Consider the following 20,438-nt stretch of genomic DNA (forward strand, 5'->3'; position numbering starts at 1 on the left):
AAAATACCCAAATGCCCTGTTTGTTGATGTTTACAAGGAAAATACATGCAGTGATCAAGCCTGGAATTATTTTGTTTTGTTTTGTTTTTTTGCAAATGCAATTTGTTTTATTATACCCCTCTTTTAATGGTAGCTTTTGTACAATATAACCTAGCTAAATCTAAGATGGAATGTACCCATACAAAATATTTTGCCAGTAGAGCTGTGTTCTCTTTTGAACTAGGAACAATGGACAACCACATGTAACCATGTAGAATCATGACATGGACTGACCTGTTATAATGCTTTAAGTGGACATGAATTGACAAGATCCTGATATATTCACAGATGTTTCTTTTTTTTTTTTTGTGAATGAATTTGAGGGGAAGAAACTAATCTTGATCACTCTGTTGCAGGTCTGACGGATGAGAAAGTGAAGGCTTATCTCTCCCTCCACCCGCAGATGCTGGATGAGTTTGTGCTGGAGAGCGTGAGTGCGGAGACCGTAGACAGATGGCTGAAACGGAAGAACAGCAGCCAGCCTGCAGGTATGGACTCATGGCTGTGTGCTCCAGTATTCTTTAATAAGAGCCCTGTGCTCTAAAAATAGTGCTGTGTTTACTTGCTGTGACAATGTCTTTGATTTTGATAATGATTTTTGGACATACTAATATTTTGAATGTATTTTGTTTCTATGCTTATTTGCTGGTAAACATATTGTGTTTCTGGAAAAATATAAAACAGTGGTTCTCAGCTGGTTTGGTCCTAAAAAAAATCTAAAAATTCAACAGTTGGTTTAAAATAATATGCTTTAAATTGGTTACTCAGAGGAGAAAAAAGCACTTCCCATATCTTTTTTTTTTTTTTTTTTTTTTTTTGCTGATGTCAAAGGTTGTGTGTCCAAAGTGTGTTGTGGTATTTTGGCATAAATTCTGTCCCTTGGTAATACGGCTAGTACTATTATAATATCTGGCCCTGTGTTTGCTCTATTGTATACTTGTGTACTAGGCTGGGCCTCAGCAATTTATGCTAATTTTAATACAATTCAAAATACTTTCATAAAATTAACTTTTTCTATTGTTTTGTGTTAACACTTGTTTAATTTTAGTTTACACTAAAGTACTGACATTTAACTGTTCATAAGGTAGATTGCCTGAGGGAAGAAACTGTTCTTATGTCTGGCTGTGCTGGTATTTGTGGCTCTGTAGTGCCACAGAGAACCAGAATAGACATTTTACAAAAACAATACTATAATAAAATATGCTATAACTATACTATAATTATTATACCATTAATTTAGAAAATATAAAAATAAAAACTAATTTAAAATAGTAATAATAACAATACAAGTATATCAGTGATTAAAGCAAGAACATGTAATATAAGCAGTTGAGAACATTAAAATTTGCTTAATATATAATTACAATTATATTAATTTTACTCTTAATAGTAACATGCAACATTCATACTGCAGATTTCTGTTTGGATACTGGTTGGACATTTAAAAAAAAATGTTTATTTGGTTTGCGTGTTCTTTACATATCTGAGGCAAAACATGTCTAATTAAATTCAATTTTAATACCTTAATCATATATCTTTTCCATATTGACAGTTTGACAGTAATCTGTTTGGCACACTAAAGGTTTTTTTTTTTTTTTTTTTTTTTTTTTTTTTTCAGTACCCTACAATAATTAATTTTCCATTTATTCCATTTTTATTATTGGTTGCTGTAACATTCATAATAACATGTCATTGGGTAGTCAACAAAACTACATCAGTACATTTGATGTGCACACCTCTCCTTTGCATGCGTCTGTGTGTATGTAACCTGAGCAGCAAAGATTGCAGAAGGCTAAAGGGTTAGTGCACTGGTGAAAGTATGGGAGAGGGGGCCTGCTGGGTCCTTACGGGTCATTAGGGCTGTTTAAGCGGGACTGGCTGCTCTGTGCACAGCATGCTTCATGCCGCGGCCCGCTCCACTCGACCCATCACATCCATCAAGGGCCCACAGGGTTGGCGGCCGGCCCAGCTTAGCTACTGACGTCAGAGCCAACCTCCAGGGGCATGCAGTCGGTCGGGAGGGGGACTGGAGGAGGGTGAATGTGTCGCATTTTGGGAATGTTTTCTGCATGAGTGCAGCAGCGCTCTCTCACAGGCTGCCGGCTGATGGTTAACCTCGGCTCTGCTCTGCAGGCTGGACAGCAGGATTTTTCTCAGGCACCATTTCAACATCAGTCTCTCTACAAACCATGTGTGCCAGATTCTGTCTTGGGCTGTGATGCATATCAAGCAGTGCTACGAATTAGCATGCATGTTAGCTTTCAAATTCTTTGTGCACGTCACTGCTCAAATGTTTTTGTTTTTTTTTTCTTTTTCTTTTTTTTTCACTGACCATCGATTAAATGTGGTTATATGGTTCAGAATCTGGAATCAACTGATCATCTTCTGAAAGACTTTTTTTTTAATTAAGTTTATTTGTATAACACATTTGTTTTTATTTTACAGTGGACATTGTTTTAAAGCAAAAAAAAAAAAATCGTGCTCTACAACTCTCTTATTACTTTTATTACTCTTATTACTATCGTGTCACTCTTATTAAGTATTTTCAGCTTGGTGTAGTATTTTAGCAGGGTGTAGATTCTGTGTGGGCCTGGTCATTACACAATAAACTCTCTGCACGACTTCCACAATAACAATGAACTTCAAGCCCTTCCTGTGAGGGATGAAAACCTCTGCTGTCTTCTGTTATATATTTGACTGTGTATACACAGTGCTCAGTAAATGCGTGACCACATCATACTAAGGACCAATGAGGTTCAGGCTTAATTCCTTTTGGTTGTTAAAGACCTCGTGCACCAAAAGAAAAAACAAGCACACAGCCATCTGTAGAATTTTTTTCAACTTTAAACTTTGAATATGAACTTTGTGTCTTTTTGATAGAATAACTATTGAAAGGTAATTGGCTGGTTAAGTGGATTTACTTATTGTAGAGTTAATGATTGAAGTGGATGTCATAAATGTCAGTAGACATCTAACCATCACACTGTGGAAATACAAACTGGAAGGCAAAAGGGGCAGATCTAAATAAGGCCTTTGAGTCTTTGAGCAGCTACAGCCCTTTAAACAGTACAGATATAGCATCTGATGTTGGTCAGGATTATGTTGAGCATAAGGTACATAAGGTATTTTTTAATTAATTATTATTATTATTATTATCTTTTTTTCAATTGCAATAATTAAAAAAATGATAACACTCAATAGTTGATAGTGTGGTAAATAATTGACTAAAGATCTCTTCTATATTGGCTGTTTTCTAATTATCAATTATGTAAGAATTTACAGTATCAGATTTAGAATTTTGTGAAATTTTTAGTGAAATTGTTCACTAAATTAACAAAAGTAAAAATTTACATTTCATATATAAATTGAATATGTTAATGCACTGCAAAAGACATAAGTTAGTTATACTAAAACAAGATGTTATACATATCTGAGATGGTAGTAAAACATATCTGCCTTAGAACTCTCATTTCCATGGGTTGTTTCAAACCTGTATGACTTTTTTCTGCAGAACATGAAAAAAAAACTGTGTTGGTTACCATTGACTTCAATTGTATGGACATACATACATATATAAAACAACTTTTTTAGACATTTAAAAATTATATATATTTTTTACACTGTTGGAATGACAGTGTGGTGAAATGATGGCATAATATTGAAATGACCACGTTAAGGAGATTCAGAGAATAATAGACAGTCGGTGCAGGTTACTCACAAGGCCCAAACTGAGAAAAACAAAAGGAAAGCTTTTACAGAATTCCAAGTAAAATCTGAACATCTTTTATTTGATAGGTCACAAGTGTACTTGTGAGATTGCTGATTAGGTTAATAATAGGTTGTCCTAATCTGCTGTGTATCTTGAGCTGTGGAGATACCCGGACATCATATGATCACACTGTTTTAGTGAATGTAAGAGCCTCATTACAGGCCTGACAGCAGGGCCAGTGGCTTTAGTCCATGTGATGCTCTTCATATCTGTTTCTGTTCCAACTTTTGCAAATACCGTGACCTGTAATACCTCTAGCATGCCAGGCAATTCATGAAGATTCTACCATCAGTCTTTTTTTAGCATTTGAGCATTGTTTCTCCCACCATATATATATGTATATATATATATATATATACTGTATGTATAAATATGTGTATAATGTGTGTATATTCTCTGTCTCTGATCTTGAATGTGGTAGTCTTGGCGTTTGAAGTTGAAGCATTAAAAACAAGGTGTCCCAAGCACTGAAGACATCCTGCTCTGGCAATGTGACACTGAATGATTTCTTAAATCAATAGGCTAAAGGACAAGACCTACTAGTGACATCTAGCTATTTTCTAATTCTGACTCCTTCAAGGATTTTCAAGGATAGATCTTGTTGCTGGTGACGGAGAATGACTAGACTTACAATTCAGAGGTCAACATCTGTTCAATAAGACACTGTTGAGTAGATCCTGTTTTATTTATATTCTAAGGTTTGAAATTTAGGATGAAAAGTGCTTATTGTTGAAGGTGACACAGGATAGGTCATGTTTTATGTCTTGTGACGGTTTTTACCCTGGAAGCACACATTCCCAACACACTAGCCTTTATCTCTTTGTTGACTTTGAAATTATTCAAACTAGTATCGTAATAGCTGTTTTAAACAAATAAGCTATGGATATTTTGTATGTACTTTAGGTGTAGTTATATTCTAAGATATGTTGGCAGTGTTTCCCCTAGGATTCCAGGTTTGGGGGAAACTGCCAACTTATTTCAGTGTGTTCTGCATTTAAAGCTATCATGTGCCTTCACAAGTCTTGGAATATGGTGCAAGTCAAATCACATTTATTTATATAACACTTCATACAATTTTAAACTATTTTAATGTTTAAAAGTGGCCATACATTAATAAACAGGAAAATAAAAAGTGCTAAAGAAGACCTATTATGCCCCTTTTTACAATATGTAATATAAGTCTCGGGTGTCCCTAGAATGTGTCTCTGAAGTTTCAGCTCAAAATATCCAATCATTTATTATATTGTTTTGAAAATGCCCATTTTGAGTAGAAGCAGAAACACTATTTTGGTGCTTGTCTCTTTAAAGGGGTCATCGGATGCTAAGTTCACTTTTACATGTTGTTTGAACATTAATGTGTGTTGGCAGTGTATTAATCTGTAAAAATAATTTTTCATACCTTTTTCAAATCGAGCCATTCTCAGATGCCTGTTGTTGTGGCGTCACACCGACAGAGGCCGCTCCCATGATAGTTGATTGACGTGAGCATCTTACCTCAGATCAGTTGTAACAGTCCGCCCTCTTTGTTTCGATGCCGGAGCAGAGATGTAAGTTAGACAAGAGTATCTCCAACTGAGCGATTGAGATGTTGTGTTGGTGGATGTGATAATGAACGTAGTGGTCGTCATTCACTCCCGACATCTGAGCCGCTGAAGATGCAGTGGATTACGTTTGTTTGTGAAGGGAATGCGCCTCCCGATCTACATATATCCGTCTATGTTCACGCGAATCATTCGTGATCCAGCTTCACTTACAGCAGAAGTGAATATAAGGGTTTTTATGAATCTTTGCGATCGCCATTCCTAATAATGTGTTAGCAAGTTTAGTGGCTAAACGCACTAAATGTGGTTAAAGTAAAAAGTGGCAGCAGCAGAGAAAAGAGAGGGGCGGGGCGAGCAGAGCTCATTTGCATTTAAAGCAGCCTCGACCAGAATGGGATGATTTTTGCAGAGCTGATTTTGGCAAGGTAAAAAGGGTGTTGCTTAACACTACCATTGAGAATTTTTAACCAAAGTATATTATAGACTTTTCATTAAGACCCTAAAGAATCATATCAACTTGTGGAAAATGGGCATCCGATGACCCCTTTAAATGAAAATGAGCTGCTGCTTCCCGCCCCCTTTTCCAGAATGGGACTGTGCCTTTATAGCTCGCACCTCAGATATTCTGCTGAAAAACATCGGCTTGGTTTTGATTATCATGTCTATGGTGCTGCGTTTTAAACAATATTAGTTTAAACTTCAGATACAGGGTTTTCTGAGCACACACATCCGAAGCACGCGCACAGAAAGCAGCCGTCACACTGCATGTGAGCACTAAACTAAGTTCTCTTTTATATCTTATTGCTTAAATAGTCAAATACACGCAAGTTTATGTTAAAAACACACAAAAGAAGTTACAAAAACAGTCGGTTATGTCTGTGAAAGTAAACAGCTGGGAAATAAATTGCATGCTTATATTAGATCTTTGTGGCAGCAGCATAATATACAATAAATAAATCAATAAATCCACTGCTCTCTTGTCTCATCTGAGGCTGGGACTCTAAATAGTTTTGTGATCGTCTGTGCAGCCAATGACAGAACAGTTAGCAAACTTTTGTCATGGTGTTAGAACTGGTACACCGTTGTCGCTTTCAAAAATAACGACAATGTGCAAAATAAAAAAGAGGCATTAGTATTATAATAAGATCCCCTTACCACGTCACAGGGGGAGTGAAATCTGATGCACTAATTTTTTCACATGCTTGCAGAAAAAGGCTTACCAAAACAAAGTTGCTGGGTTGTCCTTTTTCACGTTTTCTAGGTTGGTACATGCACTAGGGATCTGATTATAGCACTTAAGCATGGAAAAAGTTAGATTTTCATGATATGTCAACTTTAATTTAGTAAAATTAAGCTCAATTTTAAACAAATTTAATTTTAACTGGAAAGCAGCTCTATAAAAGACAACAGTGTCATTGTTATTTAGTTCAGTCTTTCGTTTTATTTCAGTAACTTTGTTGTAAATCCCTTTTAACCAATAAGTGATATATACTTCTTTTAGGACATTATGGTGTTTTGTGTCCTGTGTGAACCCTGAAATCTCCTTTCCCCATTCATAGTTGGAAAAAAAATGACCAGTAAAGAAGTAACATTGGATTGGAATGACATGAGGGTGAATAAAGGATGACAGAATTCTAATTTGGGGTCAGCTATTGCTTTAAAGGGGTGCAATTATGCTTTTTCACTTTTTGATCTTTAGTCAGTGTGTGGTGTTTATCTTTGGTCATAAAAAAGATCTACAAATTTACAAATCTCAAAGTCCACTCCAAAACAATATTTCGTTTTTTAAAAAATCCCTTTTCAAGAACTACAACGAACGGCTCCTTTGGACTACAGCGTTTGTTTTTTAAAATGCATAAGCTTGCAGTAGAATAGGCTAGGCTAATCAGCGATGATGTTCTTTGATAATGTTAGGCTGCTTTTAGCCTTATGCTGGAGCTGGTTTCAGGCAATGCATGTAAATAATTAAATACATTAGCACGATAATATTATGTATTGGCGACCTCGCAGGCTGATGATAGGACCCGACACTACTGTAGCGTATTATTTACTTACCCTCCATGCATCCTAGGTGTATATGACTTCCTTCTTTTAGACGAATGCAATTGGAGTTATATTAACATTTATCCTGGCACTCCCAAGCTTTAGAACGGCATAGACGGGTGTTTCTCCTCATCAGTCCAAAACAAGTCCAATGATATGCATCCATCCATAATAAAAAGTGCCTCACATGGCTCCGGGGGGGTTAATAAAGGCCTCCTGTAGCAAATCAATGCGTTTTTGTAAGAAAAATATCCATATTTAAAATTTAAGAATCATTTTAATCTAGCTTGCACTAACAGTTGTACACGGAACTTGCTTCTTCGACAAGGGGCGTGGCAGTACTAAAATACAGTCTAAGCTGTTCGCCAATCACAACACAGTGGGACAGCTAACCAATCACAACACATTTCCTTTTTTGGAAGGCGGGCCTTCATTAAACCCAGAACTAATCGAACCTTATGTACCAGGCTGGGAGAAATGTGTTGTAATAATGTAAATTATGTTGAAAATCATGCGTTTTTTGAACCACCAAGCATGAAAGCATGTTCTAGTACACCCCCACCACAAAATCAAGACTTTGTAAAAGACCATAATAGGACCCCTTTAATACTTGGGCGTAGTGGTTTGTTCAAATCCCTAACTCTAAATATTATCGAGTTCTACTAATGATGCATCACTGTTTGTGTGATATTGTGTGTGTGCAGTGTGTAATGATGTGTCTGTGCTTTGGTTGAGACTAACAAGGACCCCCAAGGCCCCAGTGACGTCAGCTCCCTCCACCTCATTCCCACCTAGTGTTCCCCTGGCGCTGTTTTCTTCTCACACACATGCAATCGAGTAATTGATAAATCCCAAACCTTTCTCTGGCTCAAGAGAAATCCCACATCTGGACAGATCATGTGCTCCACTGTCACACACACATGCACAGCTTGATTCACAACCTACTCATTCAGTCTGTCTTCAGCCTAGTGGCCTTGATGACCCCAGTCATACAGGAGAGCCGCCGATGACGTGCGGCTAGAAAATCCTGAAATGTGCTGTAATTCAATAACAGAAGAGGAGACTACTTGAATGTGTAGGTTGTGTTCAGCTCAGTGCCAGACAGGGAACGTCTGGATGCATTTCTAAGAATTTCTAAAAATTCATTAATAAATTCACTTAATTAATCAAATTAGTTACGGTATAATCGAATTTGCCATTTTGTAAGTTTATTTGGTTCTGTGTGGTGCATTTCCCAGCATGCCATTATTAAACCATTAATCCATTATTCAACATAAAACAACACTTTTTTGTTTTGTTTTGCTTTGCTTTGATCTGTTGTTTCCGTAACGGTGTGCCCATTGTCTAGGTTGTGTAGTTCAGGGGCTAAATGCACCAGCCAAGCAGCTTTCATTGAGATAAATGGGAACTCTAACAGCTTTCTTCAGGTATTCAGACCTCGTTGGCTCAAAAAAGATGTTCTGAAAGCTCCATAAAGTCACAGTAGGAAAATCTGTGTATGAATGGCTTACATAGCTGTGTCTGCTAGGATAAAATGTAAGTATTGGTTGAAAGGAAAGTTCTGTGTTCAATACAAGTTAAGCTCTATTGACAGCATCTGTGGCATGCTGCAGCTACTGAGAATAATTTATATGGAATTGGGTGTAATGCCTTGCCTTATTATAAGTGCATTACTGTAAACATGATTTTTGATCACCACAATAAGATACTTATTGACGTAAGATCAAACTGCTGATATTCATACTATATATGAATATACATATGTGATATAGTTTTCATGCTGGATTGAGAGTTTTCTTTCCAGTTTACACAAAGGATCTGGAGCTGATATTTGCCCACAGAGAACTGGACAGAAACACATCTGCAAGTCCCTGCATTGATTACCAAACATTTCCATCTGGGAATACCAGAAATGGAAGGAGTATGACGTGAGCATAGGTAGCCTGTGGCGCAAAGTGGAATATAGCCCTCCCTTAGCTGCCCAGCAGAACCTGGGCACAGAGACACTTGTAGGCTCTGTTCTAAAACCTAGAGATCTTCCTTTGTATGCAGCATTTTAGGTTGTACTTTATTTTTATAGGCCACTTTAGAAAATCCACTAACTATAAGTAACTTTGCAACTATATGTAAACTAGCAGTCATTAAAATATTAGTAGACTGTCTGCTTAATATCTGCTAACACTTTTTTGATCCCCCAACAGACATTCTGCCAACTATTAATAACTTTGTAACTACATGTCAAGTTGTTTGTCTAACCCTAACCATAACAGTCTTACTACTACTCTAATGAGAGCTGGTTGACATACAGTTTGGTTAAAATTAATGAGAGCTGACATTTAGTTGCAGATACTACAATGTCAGAAGTGGACTATCGAAATAAAGTTTAACAGCATTTGGAGACGTCACAGGTCTGCTTTCAAAACCTTTCCCTAGTAAAAAAAAAAAAAAGTAATATATTTAAAATTCATTTATTTTATAAGTTCAAGTCAATTAACATATTTACTGACATATTGCTCAAGACGTACTGATATAAAAGTTGTAATTAAACTTTATGTGGAGTACTACTTGTGCAAAGTGCACATTTCTTAATATTAAGCCTAAAATATGTTGTAATGTCATTATTGATGAGTATGCTTGCAATAGTTCCAATTTAGCACAATCAAATATACTTAAGTATACCTTTATAGCACTACTTCTGCACAATTAAAGTGCATTAAGTACAAACTTAGTACAGCTTTAGCAGACTTTAAAAATACTAGTTTAGTATACTAAAAGTGCAATTGCAGGGTATTTTATGAATAATATTTTGTATAAATATGTAAATGTATTTACTTAGCATGACATTAATGTATTTTAAATACATTTTATTATATTTATTTATTTATATAAGAAAATCCCATAATGTATTGTGACAAGTTGCACTTGTGAGAAGTGCAACAGAAGTGTTCATCTGAACCAACACACATCTGAACAAACACAGTTTAGACTTTACTGTGTACAACAATTGATTTTAATTGTAAAAATCTAGTAACTTGTATTATACTATGCCTTTGTTACTCAGAAAACCCTAGTAAATAAATTCCAATTCCAATTTGTCAAGCCGCTTCATACTCTGGGAATAAATGTTGAAATTAAGTGTTATTTTATGTTTTTGCACCAGATTAATATAGGAGGAGATCTGGTAGTGTAAAAGCAACAGTGGGAGGAGACCCTGCCATTCTTGCAGGCCTGCAGTCAGTTCTCCTGAGTCCAACAGCAAAGGACGTGGATTTTGTTGAAAGTGCACAGTGTCAGATTTACAAGATGATATGAATGGCTGTTTAGGCACAGTGCCTGCTAATGTCAAGAGGGAATCAAGGAGATCAGCAGTTTTGACACAGCAGGACGCCATCAGATGCTTTATAATGGCACTGCGCTGCTGTCCTGTGTACGGCTGCCTTTATCCACCCGCAAATCGATCCATACTGGACTGTAATATATCAACCATATTTAGGCGAGCTGATACAAGTGATCTGACGTGGGGAACAGTGCCTCCCACACCATCTTTCTTCTTGTTTGTCTGTGTCATCAGTCAGAAAGTGCTATCGCATCACCCAGCATGGTTCTGCTTATGAGAGTTAGAACTGCTGATCTGTCCTCTAGTCTAAATGTCCATTCACACTAAGAGCTACAGGACAAGGAAATATGAAACACAGTTGGGCCCTGTCCCAAATGGCACATCTCACGTTTACTTGCTTTCTTGAGGACTTGGGGAGCTTCACAACAATAAACAGGAAAATAAAAGTGTTAAAGAGATGAAAATAAACCCATGATTAACACATCCTCAAGCCATTGTATATGACTTTCTTCTTTCAGATGAATACAAGCAGAGTTATATTTAAAAAAAAAAAATGTCCTGGCTCTTCTAAGCTTTATAATGGTAGTGAATGGCTGTTGAGATTTTGAAGCCCAATAAAGTGCATCTATCCATTATAAAATGTACTCCATATAGCTTCAGGGGTTGATAAAGGCTTTCTGAAGTGAATCGATATGGTTGTGTTAGAAAAACATCCATATTTAAAACTTAAAAAAACACAATCTCTAGCTTCTGCTAACTGCACTCTTAACCCGAATTAGTTGACTTTACTAGAAAATTGCGTGGAAACCCGTTGCACTAAACAAGATTAGTTTTTACAAATCTAAAACTAAACGGGTTAAGCTTTGTAAACATAAAAATGTTAGTGGGTGCAACAGACAAATCAGGTTTGCATTAGTAGTCTTTACTGAAAACCATTAGTTCACACTATTTTTTTTTTTTTGGTGTACAATTTATATTAAAAAATCTTATTGAATATTAATTCTATTGATAAATGATATATTACATAATGCCTTAAAATTAAGAAATAATACTAGTTAAAGAAATAAACTAACCGCATTCCAATGTTTTTATTGCTCATAAAAACAAGCAGTACAGTGTATTCCTCCATGTATGAACTTGTCATACAAAAGACAAGTAACATTTTTTTGACATACAATTCTTATTTGCTAGTCAACAACTGTACAGATTGCTTACAGTAACATGAACACATAGTATTCAACAATATGCCATATCCCTCTGAATGACTAAACATGCATTGAAACTAGATAAGCATTAAAACTTGAGTCAACTCTTTGAAACAAAGATGACTCCTGTGAATTTTAAACATTTTTACCACAGAAAACTGGTACAATTTAACTCTTTATTTTCTCTTTTAACCTCTTTCTCTTTTAACCTCTTTCAATTTAACTGGTTTAATTTAACTTACAGCAATGACAGGATATTTGGAACAAGAGAATCACCTCAGAGATTAATTGTGCACATCAAGAACAGTAAACAGCCACTCCTGTCAAAATTAAATTGCAAGCTGGTTCTTTAATGTAACCTGGGCTTCAAGTCAGTGTGGCCCAACATTAGAAGTACCTGCTGGATGAACTGAAATGTGTTCTTCATTGGTTTGGGGTAGCTTAGATGAAGTGCATATGTAAGTCCAAAGAGAAGGCACATAGCCTTTGGCAAGTCTTTAATGCTTTTCATCACAACTTCTCCCTCGATGACAATCTTAAATGAGGCTGGATTGAGATGCAGAGAGGACGGAGACACAGCACCTTCACGCTCAACAAGGAGGATTCCAAGGTCAAGGTCTTGGAACACATGATCATCAGCAGAGTCCTAACAACAGAACACATTCAAGACATTAGTCATTAAATAACTATTAATTATGTTAAACAAATAGTCTAATGTATGAATTGGTTATGACTGCTTTTTCAACACTTCATTAAAAGGGTTAGTTTAAAAAAAAATAAATAAATAAATATCACTCACACGGTCAAAAGTTTGGGATCAGTAAGACTTGTAATGCTTTGATCAAAAATACAGAAAAAAACAGTAATATTGCAAAATGTTTTTACAATACTCTTTATAAACTCACCGATTCACGTTGTTTTCAAAGATTAACCGTTGGCGCGTCTCTTCAGTGAAGCAGCTCTGTTCACGCGACCTGCTTCAAAAAGCCCCTCCCCCCTTTTCAAAAACGTAACATACTGAGTGATGTCTTCTTAACTTGATCAGTGTAGTCAATTATTTGTCTAAATAGTGCAAACAACTACTATTTTTTAGCAGTGACAACTTTTTTTAAAAAAACAATAAAGAATACGTAATGACTGCTTACATTTTTTGGTTTAGACAAAATCCGGGTTAAGAGTGTGTCATACTAGCATATTTTCACCGGAGTTTATGCTACACCTACGTCATCCGCTGGAATGCCACTCTCTTGTGAACGTGCAAACAGCAGTTAGCGGAAACTAAAGATTACAGTTTAGAAAGTTTTAAATATGGATATTTTTCATACACAAAGACATTGAATCATTTCAGAAGGCCTTTAATATCCCCCTAGAGCCATGTGGAGTACTTTTTAGGATGGATGGATGCAATTTATTGGACTTTAAAAAAAACAACAGCCATTCACTGTCATTATGAAGTGTGAAAGAGCCAGGACATTTGTTTAATATAACTTTGATTGCAATCGTCTGAAAGAAGAAAGTCATATACAACTAGGATAGCTTGACAGCTTACATTATGGTGACATTTTTATTTTTGGGTGAACTATCCTTTTAATGTTGTCAGATTTGTCAATAAAACTGATTCAATTTCAGCTATAAGCAGCTCTACAAAAGGCCATAGTGTCATTAATCAGCTCAGGTCAGTTCAGTATTTATTCACTGCGATTTTACAAAGTTAGTGTCATTATCAGCTCAGTACACTTCAATTTTTGTTCTCACCCAATAGTGTCTGTGTAGTTAGTAATATTACTGAACTGATATGACAAGGGTGACAAAACTCTAGTGAAATAATAGTTTTTATATCTTTCATAGTTTTAGCCGGTCTTGGTCCCCTGTTTGTGATCTACTGTTATATAGAGTGACCCAGTCATCATTTTACATTTCAGAAAGGTGCTCACGACAAGTACCTGCTATGCAGTTTTGATCAGTCGAGGGCTGATCAGTCGATCAGTCTGTACTTCCAAGTTTTGTATATTCTAAGCATACCAAAATGTGTCGTAAAAGGATCACAAAAAACTGAATGCAATTTTATGTGCACAACTGTACCTGTGAGCAGTCTGACATTTGTGACATTGCTTCTGCTGCGAATGAGCTGTAATGTTTGCACAGTCTCCTCTGAGAGGTCCTACAGGGCTGTGTTTATGTGCATCACTTCCTGTGTTCCACACACTGCCTGAACTTCTTTCTGAATGGGGGAAGCCGCTGAGAAAGAGTTTGCTGAACATCGTCTGGTTTTTGCAAACATGCTGACCTCAGATACAGGTGTTCTCTCAGGAGAACAAGGGGAGATGGCAAATTCACAAGTTCTCTTATTTTATCCCTATTCGTCTGCATGTGTTCATAACTGTGTCTGTATGTCATTTGTTTGTACGTGGAGCTTTTGCAAGTCATTCTATCTTTTGCAGCCTTGCATTTAAAGTACATGCCAGGGCTTGGGTTTCCGTTTATAAAAACTCAGATTTTTACTTTGAAGCTTGCATAGCTTAGAAAGAACGCTCATCACTGAAGTGGAAAATTGTCAGTTTGGCTGCATGAGTTACTCATTGAATGTTCCCTTAACACTGTGTTCCAACCAGGCAGGGGAAAAAACTGTTTTTGTCTTAATCAGCTGCAAATGTGACAATTGGAAAGTGACAGAACATTTTGTTAGTTGCTTGGTTTCTTATTATGTTCTGTTCGGGTCTCATTAGCCCAAAATTTGTGTTTGTGTGTTTGTGTAGGAGGCGTTGCTCATTTGGGCAGGTTTGATTACTATTTTTCTTTTCTATTCCTTTAACTAATTTGGTTCATCTAATTAAATACACAACCTAAACATTAAATAAATAAATAAATAAATAAATAAGTAAGATGCACAAGACTAAGGCAAATATGGGACATATAATAAGTCAAAATAAGGCATGCTTTCTTCAAATGAAAAGGCATTCTGTCCAATCATCCATGAAAGTGACACTGTTACAGTACGTTTGCCTTCATCAGTTTTAACATGGGTTTCTTTTGTATTTTAACAGATGAGTCTTCAGCTAAAGAAGTTAGCAGGGTAAGTGAGGCATCGCTTTTGTGTGTGTTTATGTGTGTTTCTTTAAAGCCTAAAAAATAAAATCATTGTTTTAAATGGATCAGGTTATTGAACCTTTAGACAAAATATATTTTTGATAAAAATATTACATTTGAGAAAAATAATATATTTGATGCATCAAGATTTATGGCCCATGATATAGTGATAAAAACAAAGTGAGATTAAATTTTGATGGCTTGTAATGTAAATCAGTGAGATTTTTATAACAGTATAACAGACTTACATAAAATGCATGTAAATATCAGTTGTCACTCCATATCTCCCAGTAATATGTCTTAGATATGTAAGATGCTCAGTTTTATTATACACAGCTGAGGTCAAAAGAATCTGCAAAATGTTAATTATTTTACCAAAATAAGAGGGATCATACAAAATGCATGTTTTTTTTTTTTCAGTACTGACCTGAACAAGATATTTCACATAAAATATGTTTACATATAGTCAACAAGAGAAAATAATACTTTTTAAATTTGAAGGTCAGGGTAAATTTAACTTATTTTGTCTTCTGGGAAACATGTAAGTATCTTCTGTAGCTTCTGAAGGGCAGGACTAAATGGAAAAAAAAAAAAAATAGGCAAAATAAGAAAAATGTGCACATCTTTATTCTGTTCAAAAGTTTACACCCCTGGCTCTTAATGCATCGTTTAACTAAAAAAAACAACAGAAAAACAGCTGTGGATAATTCAGGTAACAACACAGTATTAGGAATCAGGTGTATGTAAACTTTTTATAAATTCAACTAATATTGTCTCTTGTCGACTATATGTAAATGTCTTTTATCTGAAATATCTTATTCAGGTCAGTACTAACATGCATTTTGTATGATCCATCTTCTTTTGGTAAAATAATTAACATTTTGCAGATTCTGCGTGGTGTATGTGAACTTTTGACCTCAACTGTATAATACAATGCAATACAATTATAATTGAGAGAGCCAAAAGCCTGATGTGTCATATTTGATACTCACATTTGAACTTTTGAAATTTCTTAATGGTTTATAAAAAAAAATAAAAATAAATTGGTGTGTGGATAATCAAGCAGATCAAGATGAGCTGCTTCTACCTAGCAATGTTCATCTTGAAATATTAACAATATAAAAGTTATTAGTTTAAACACAGCTTGAAGGGAAATTATATTAAATGGCCTTTTCACTTTCATGTGGCAAATTGTGTACAACAGGTTTTTCAGCAAAGTTTTTTAAACATGTTGATTATTTGAAAATGTGCATTTCAAATATGATACAGCAGGCTTTATAGGTTTAACCTTAAAGCATTCAAATTATGAGAAATCAATGTTACAAATAAAGTGGATCTCAGAGGGGAGGGATTTATTTTTTATTTTTAAATAATATGTGACCCCTTTATCAAAGTCTGAACGTTCATGCCAACAGGCAGTGTGTCCCAAGTGGGGACAGTTATCAGGGGAGAAGCGCTCATGGAACACCTCATTGAAAAGTTTCTGCTAATAATCTCTCAGCAGCACACATACATGATTACAGCTGCTAAATATGAAAGTGTCTGTTAAATGACAAATGACATAGAGAACGCAAACCCTGTGACAGATTTATATGAGCAGAGGCAGTGACCTCTTAATGAGATCATTGCCACTTTAATGGGCTGATATAGCACCAACACACACTCTGCTCCGCACTAAGGCCTGCTGATTTAGGGGACAGAGATGAAGAAGTTAAACAGGGCCAGCAGAGAGGGACATACAGCAGAACACAATGGAGACAGGGTCGGGGTCCGAGAGGACAGGGAGGGCGGGCTGTGGAAACAAGGACTTTTTGGAGAAGGACAGCAGGGACTTTGCCTGTCCTCAGTGCGTCACATGTTCGTCTGCATAAACAGGATGTGTAGGGAGCCGTTCCCGTGGGGGAGCACCTCACACACCCCTCATCCACCGGCCTACTCTGACCTTTCACACAGGGACAGAAATAGACATCCTTGCTTCGGCCTCGCTTGACACTCTCCATTTAAAATATGTAAAAGTTTGATTTAGAATGGATTTCTCTATTATACACGGACCACGCATTTTAAGTGCATATTGTGAGAGGAAAAGCTACAGAATTCTGTGAAGAACACTGCGTTCTTCTTTTGGCAAAATTTGGTCACACTTAATTTTAAGATCCAATTGTTACTAATAAATGACTATTAAGTACGACTTTTGCCTTGTTAAACTCCTAGTTGACTGCTTATTATTAATAGTTAATAATGAAGTTAGGTTTAGGTATGGAATTAAGGGATATATGGCCATGCAGAATAAGGCACTAATGTGTGCTTTATAAGTACTAATAAACAGCCAATATGTTAGTAATATGTACGCTAATAAGTAACTAGTTAATAGTGAGAATTGGTCACTAAACTAAAATTGAGTCTTTTGTATGGACGGATAAATATACCTCATAAAGATGAAGTACAGAAACTTTAATTTAAGTGGATCATCCAAAAATAGCCAAAAACAGCATAAATGAGAACACCCCCTCTGAATAAATATAAAAGATGTATTTTCTTAATGATCACTAATATATTTCATGGAAAGATGGGAACATTTAAATATATTAAACATACTTAATAAAAACCACAAAATATATGCCAATATTTTTTGTAAAATAAGTAAATGAGCCAATTTTGTTTAAATGAAGGATTGCAGAAATTAGTACACCCTAGATTTAATTCAGAAAATGTATAATATTCTAGCACTTAGCATGTCCTCAAGAATTTAAGTATACTGCTCTGACCCTTCTTGGCACTGAGCGTACAAGTTCATAACAAAGTGTCACATCTGTCCTGTGTAACTCCTGGAGGATGACTTCTTTAAATGCCCTGGTCTTTAATGGGGAGTTTTGCCTAGCTCGTCTTCACAGAATCCCCCACAGCCACTCAAGAGTGTTAAGATTGAGTGAAATACATGTCCACTGAAGGATTTTTTTTTACCTTGGGAGAATGAATATCTTCATTGTCATGCTGAAAAAATGCCCAATAATGCACAAAATGAGGAGAGGGTAGAATCTTCTGTTTCATTTTTTTGTATTCCATCACACAGTGGTGTGTGAATTCATGACAGCACTGATAAAGCACAACTCCCTCACACCTTTAGCACTCATACATCCCTATATAAGAGCTTTACTACAACTGAATGTCACTGTGAGAAGCAGGCACTTCTCACTGTACTCCTCCTCTAGCAACACCAGAACATTTTGGATGCTTTTGGATCCGAAATGATTGACTTGGTCTTATGAGACCAGAGTATTCCCAGAAGTCTATATTTTGTAAATATGGACCTTGGAAGAGGTTAAATGAGTTTATTGTGCTTTGGCAACAGTAGGTAATTCTAGTGGTGACAACAACCATGCATGCCACTTCCGCAGGCTGTGTTGTACTCTGTGAGATAAACAGTCACTCTTTTTTTTATAGCTTTTGCCAGCTCTGAGACACTTGCATGGTATTTTTCCAGCTTTTTCTAGCAAAAATTCACTCATCATTTAATGGAAACAAAGTGAAAACCTGATTATTTCAGGAACCTTGTCACATTTTTTTTATTTTTTTTTTTGAATGTCGCTGCTACTTCTGCTATATTTTTACACTTAAAACAATAATTTGGTATTATATGCTTAAAAAGTCACCTGGCAAACACTTTTAAGTGGTTTCATTGTTGACAGCATTAAGTCAGAGTATGATTTAGTACGCCATAAAACATTAAAACACTTTTAACCTATACTGTCTTTTTTTTTTTTTTTGTTTTTTTTTTTTTTTTTTTTTTTTAGTTTTAGTTTTATTTAGTAACATTCAGTTCTAACATGTTGCAACATTTTATCACTTTGATACAAAAATTTGTATGTGCTGTTTTTCTTTTCTTTTTTTTTTTTTTTTTTTTTTTTTACTTTGTTTTTTTAAAGTTATTTTACTTAAATAAAAATAACCCAACTGCAGTTTTATTGAGATTAATTGGAAAGCACAATGAAAAAAAAAGAAAGTTTAAAAATTGAGTTATCTGTTTTTGCAAATGAACTCTTCATATATTAAATATAAAATTATTGTACATTATTATGAAATGTTTAATTATAAAAACATTTTACATTACTGTTTGTAAAGTATTTTTTATCAAATAAATGCAGCATTAGTTAGCATAAGAGACTTTTGAACAGTATAGTGTATGTCCATTCTATGGCCTACAAGAGTGGTTTTTAAACCAGTCCTGCGAGCACCCCCAACACTGCACATTTCGTAGGTCTCTCATATCTGACACACCCATTTCAGGTCTTGCTGACTCTACTAATGAATCAGGTGTGATAGATGAGGGAGACACAGAAAATGTGCAGTGTTGAGGGTGCTCACAGGAAAACCTCTGACCTACAATATGGACACCACCTTCTAATTGCTATTTTTTCTGTTTTTCATAATATTAGTGAATAGCAAACTTAATAGTATCTAATTAGAAGATCTCCATGTACTTCTGTCTAATTGTGTAGTATACAGTGCATGTGCATGTGTGTGTCTTTCTTGTGTCCAGCAGTACCAGGACACGAATATGCAGAGCGTCGTATATGAGCTCAACAGCTACATGGAGCAGCGGCTGGACACTGGAGGAGACAACAAACTACTGCTCTATGAGTTGTGCAACATCATCAAAACAGGTCAGAGTCTTTCTGTCTCATTCACACAAACTCAGCATGTTACCCAGATTACCCAGGTGAACGGTAGTCCAGCCATTCATAACACTTAATAACTCTTAAGTAACTGTTTTAATTAATATCATCAAACCTTATGTGTAAAATGTTACTGAGAATTTTATCAAATGGCAGACAGTGTACAGTATTTCCAAACTTGCAATAAACATAATGTATTAGTATATTAGGCAGCTATAATAACAAGTGCTCACACTGTCTGCATAAATAGCGCAGTGCTGCGCAGCTGAAACATAAAAGAAAGCCTGTAACGAGACTTCCAGATGGAGGTGTAGTGAATCCAGGTTAAAAGGTCTAAGTACGGGTGTTCCCCATCTTTCTCCCCCGCACACACGCTGATGGAGCAGCGCTCAGCCTGTCACTTCCCATCCACCCACGCTTCATCTGCATGCTGCAGCACTGCAGAGCGCTGGGATTCAGTCCGGCCCCCTGCATGCCTCACACACACCAGCACTCGCCACTGCACACCTAACTCAAACATGTGCGCTTCACTTTCAAAAACTCAGTTTTGTTATTAAGAAGTAATATTTGGATATGAATTTTCAAGGGCATTTTTGTACCTGGTTTGTTTTCAAACTATGGGTTATTATAGTTCACTAAATCATTAAAAAAAGTTACTTTAAATAAAACATTAATTGAAAATTTTAATTTAAATAAAACAAAATATAAAAAAAATTCAGCTAGTTGCCAAGGTAACATTTCTCA

At 35.8% G+C, this 20,438-nt stretch overlaps 1 protein-coding gene and 1 long non-coding RNA gene across 6 annotated transcripts in view; one reads left to right on the forward strand and one right to left on the reverse strand.

Moving 5' to 3' along the window:
- Nucleotides 1-20,438, forward strand: part of pde10a (phosphodiesterase 10A) — a 114,869-nt gene that overhangs the window by 65,901 nt on the left and 28,530 nt on the right. For 2 of the 5 annotated variants that reach the window (XR_007828896.1, XM_051125223.1), the window contains exons 2-4: nt 396-527; nt 14,979-15,007; nt 19,559-19,682. Coding sequence is in view for 4 of the 5 variants with exons in the window: in XM_051125223.1 (XP_050981180.1) it covers nt 396-527; nt 14,979-15,007; nt 19,559-19,682 (285 nt within the window). In the remaining variant the exon portion in view is untranslated. Of the gene's footprint in view, nt 1-395; nt 528-14,978; nt 15,008-19,558; nt 19,683-20,438 lie in introns of those variants that run through there. The other 3 variants (XM_051125225.1, XM_051125226.1, XM_051125227.1) reach the window with 2 other exon arrangements.
- Nucleotides 11,803-12,924, reverse strand: LOC127174706 (uncharacterized). Its single transcript, XR_007828897.1, has 2 exons — nt 12,840-12,924; nt 11,803-12,580 (listed from the first exon to the last, which is right to left on the reverse strand). It is a non-coding gene; the product is annotated as an uncharacterized LOC127174706 (long non-coding RNA).

The sequence above is a fragment of the Labeo rohita genome, chromosome 13 (genome assembly GCF_022985175.1).
Source record: "Labeo rohita strain BAU-BD-2019 chromosome 13, IGBB_LRoh.1.0, whole genome shotgun sequence".
NCBI classification, from domain to species: Eukaryota; Metazoa; Chordata; class Actinopteri; order Cypriniformes; family Cyprinidae; genus Labeo; species Labeo rohita.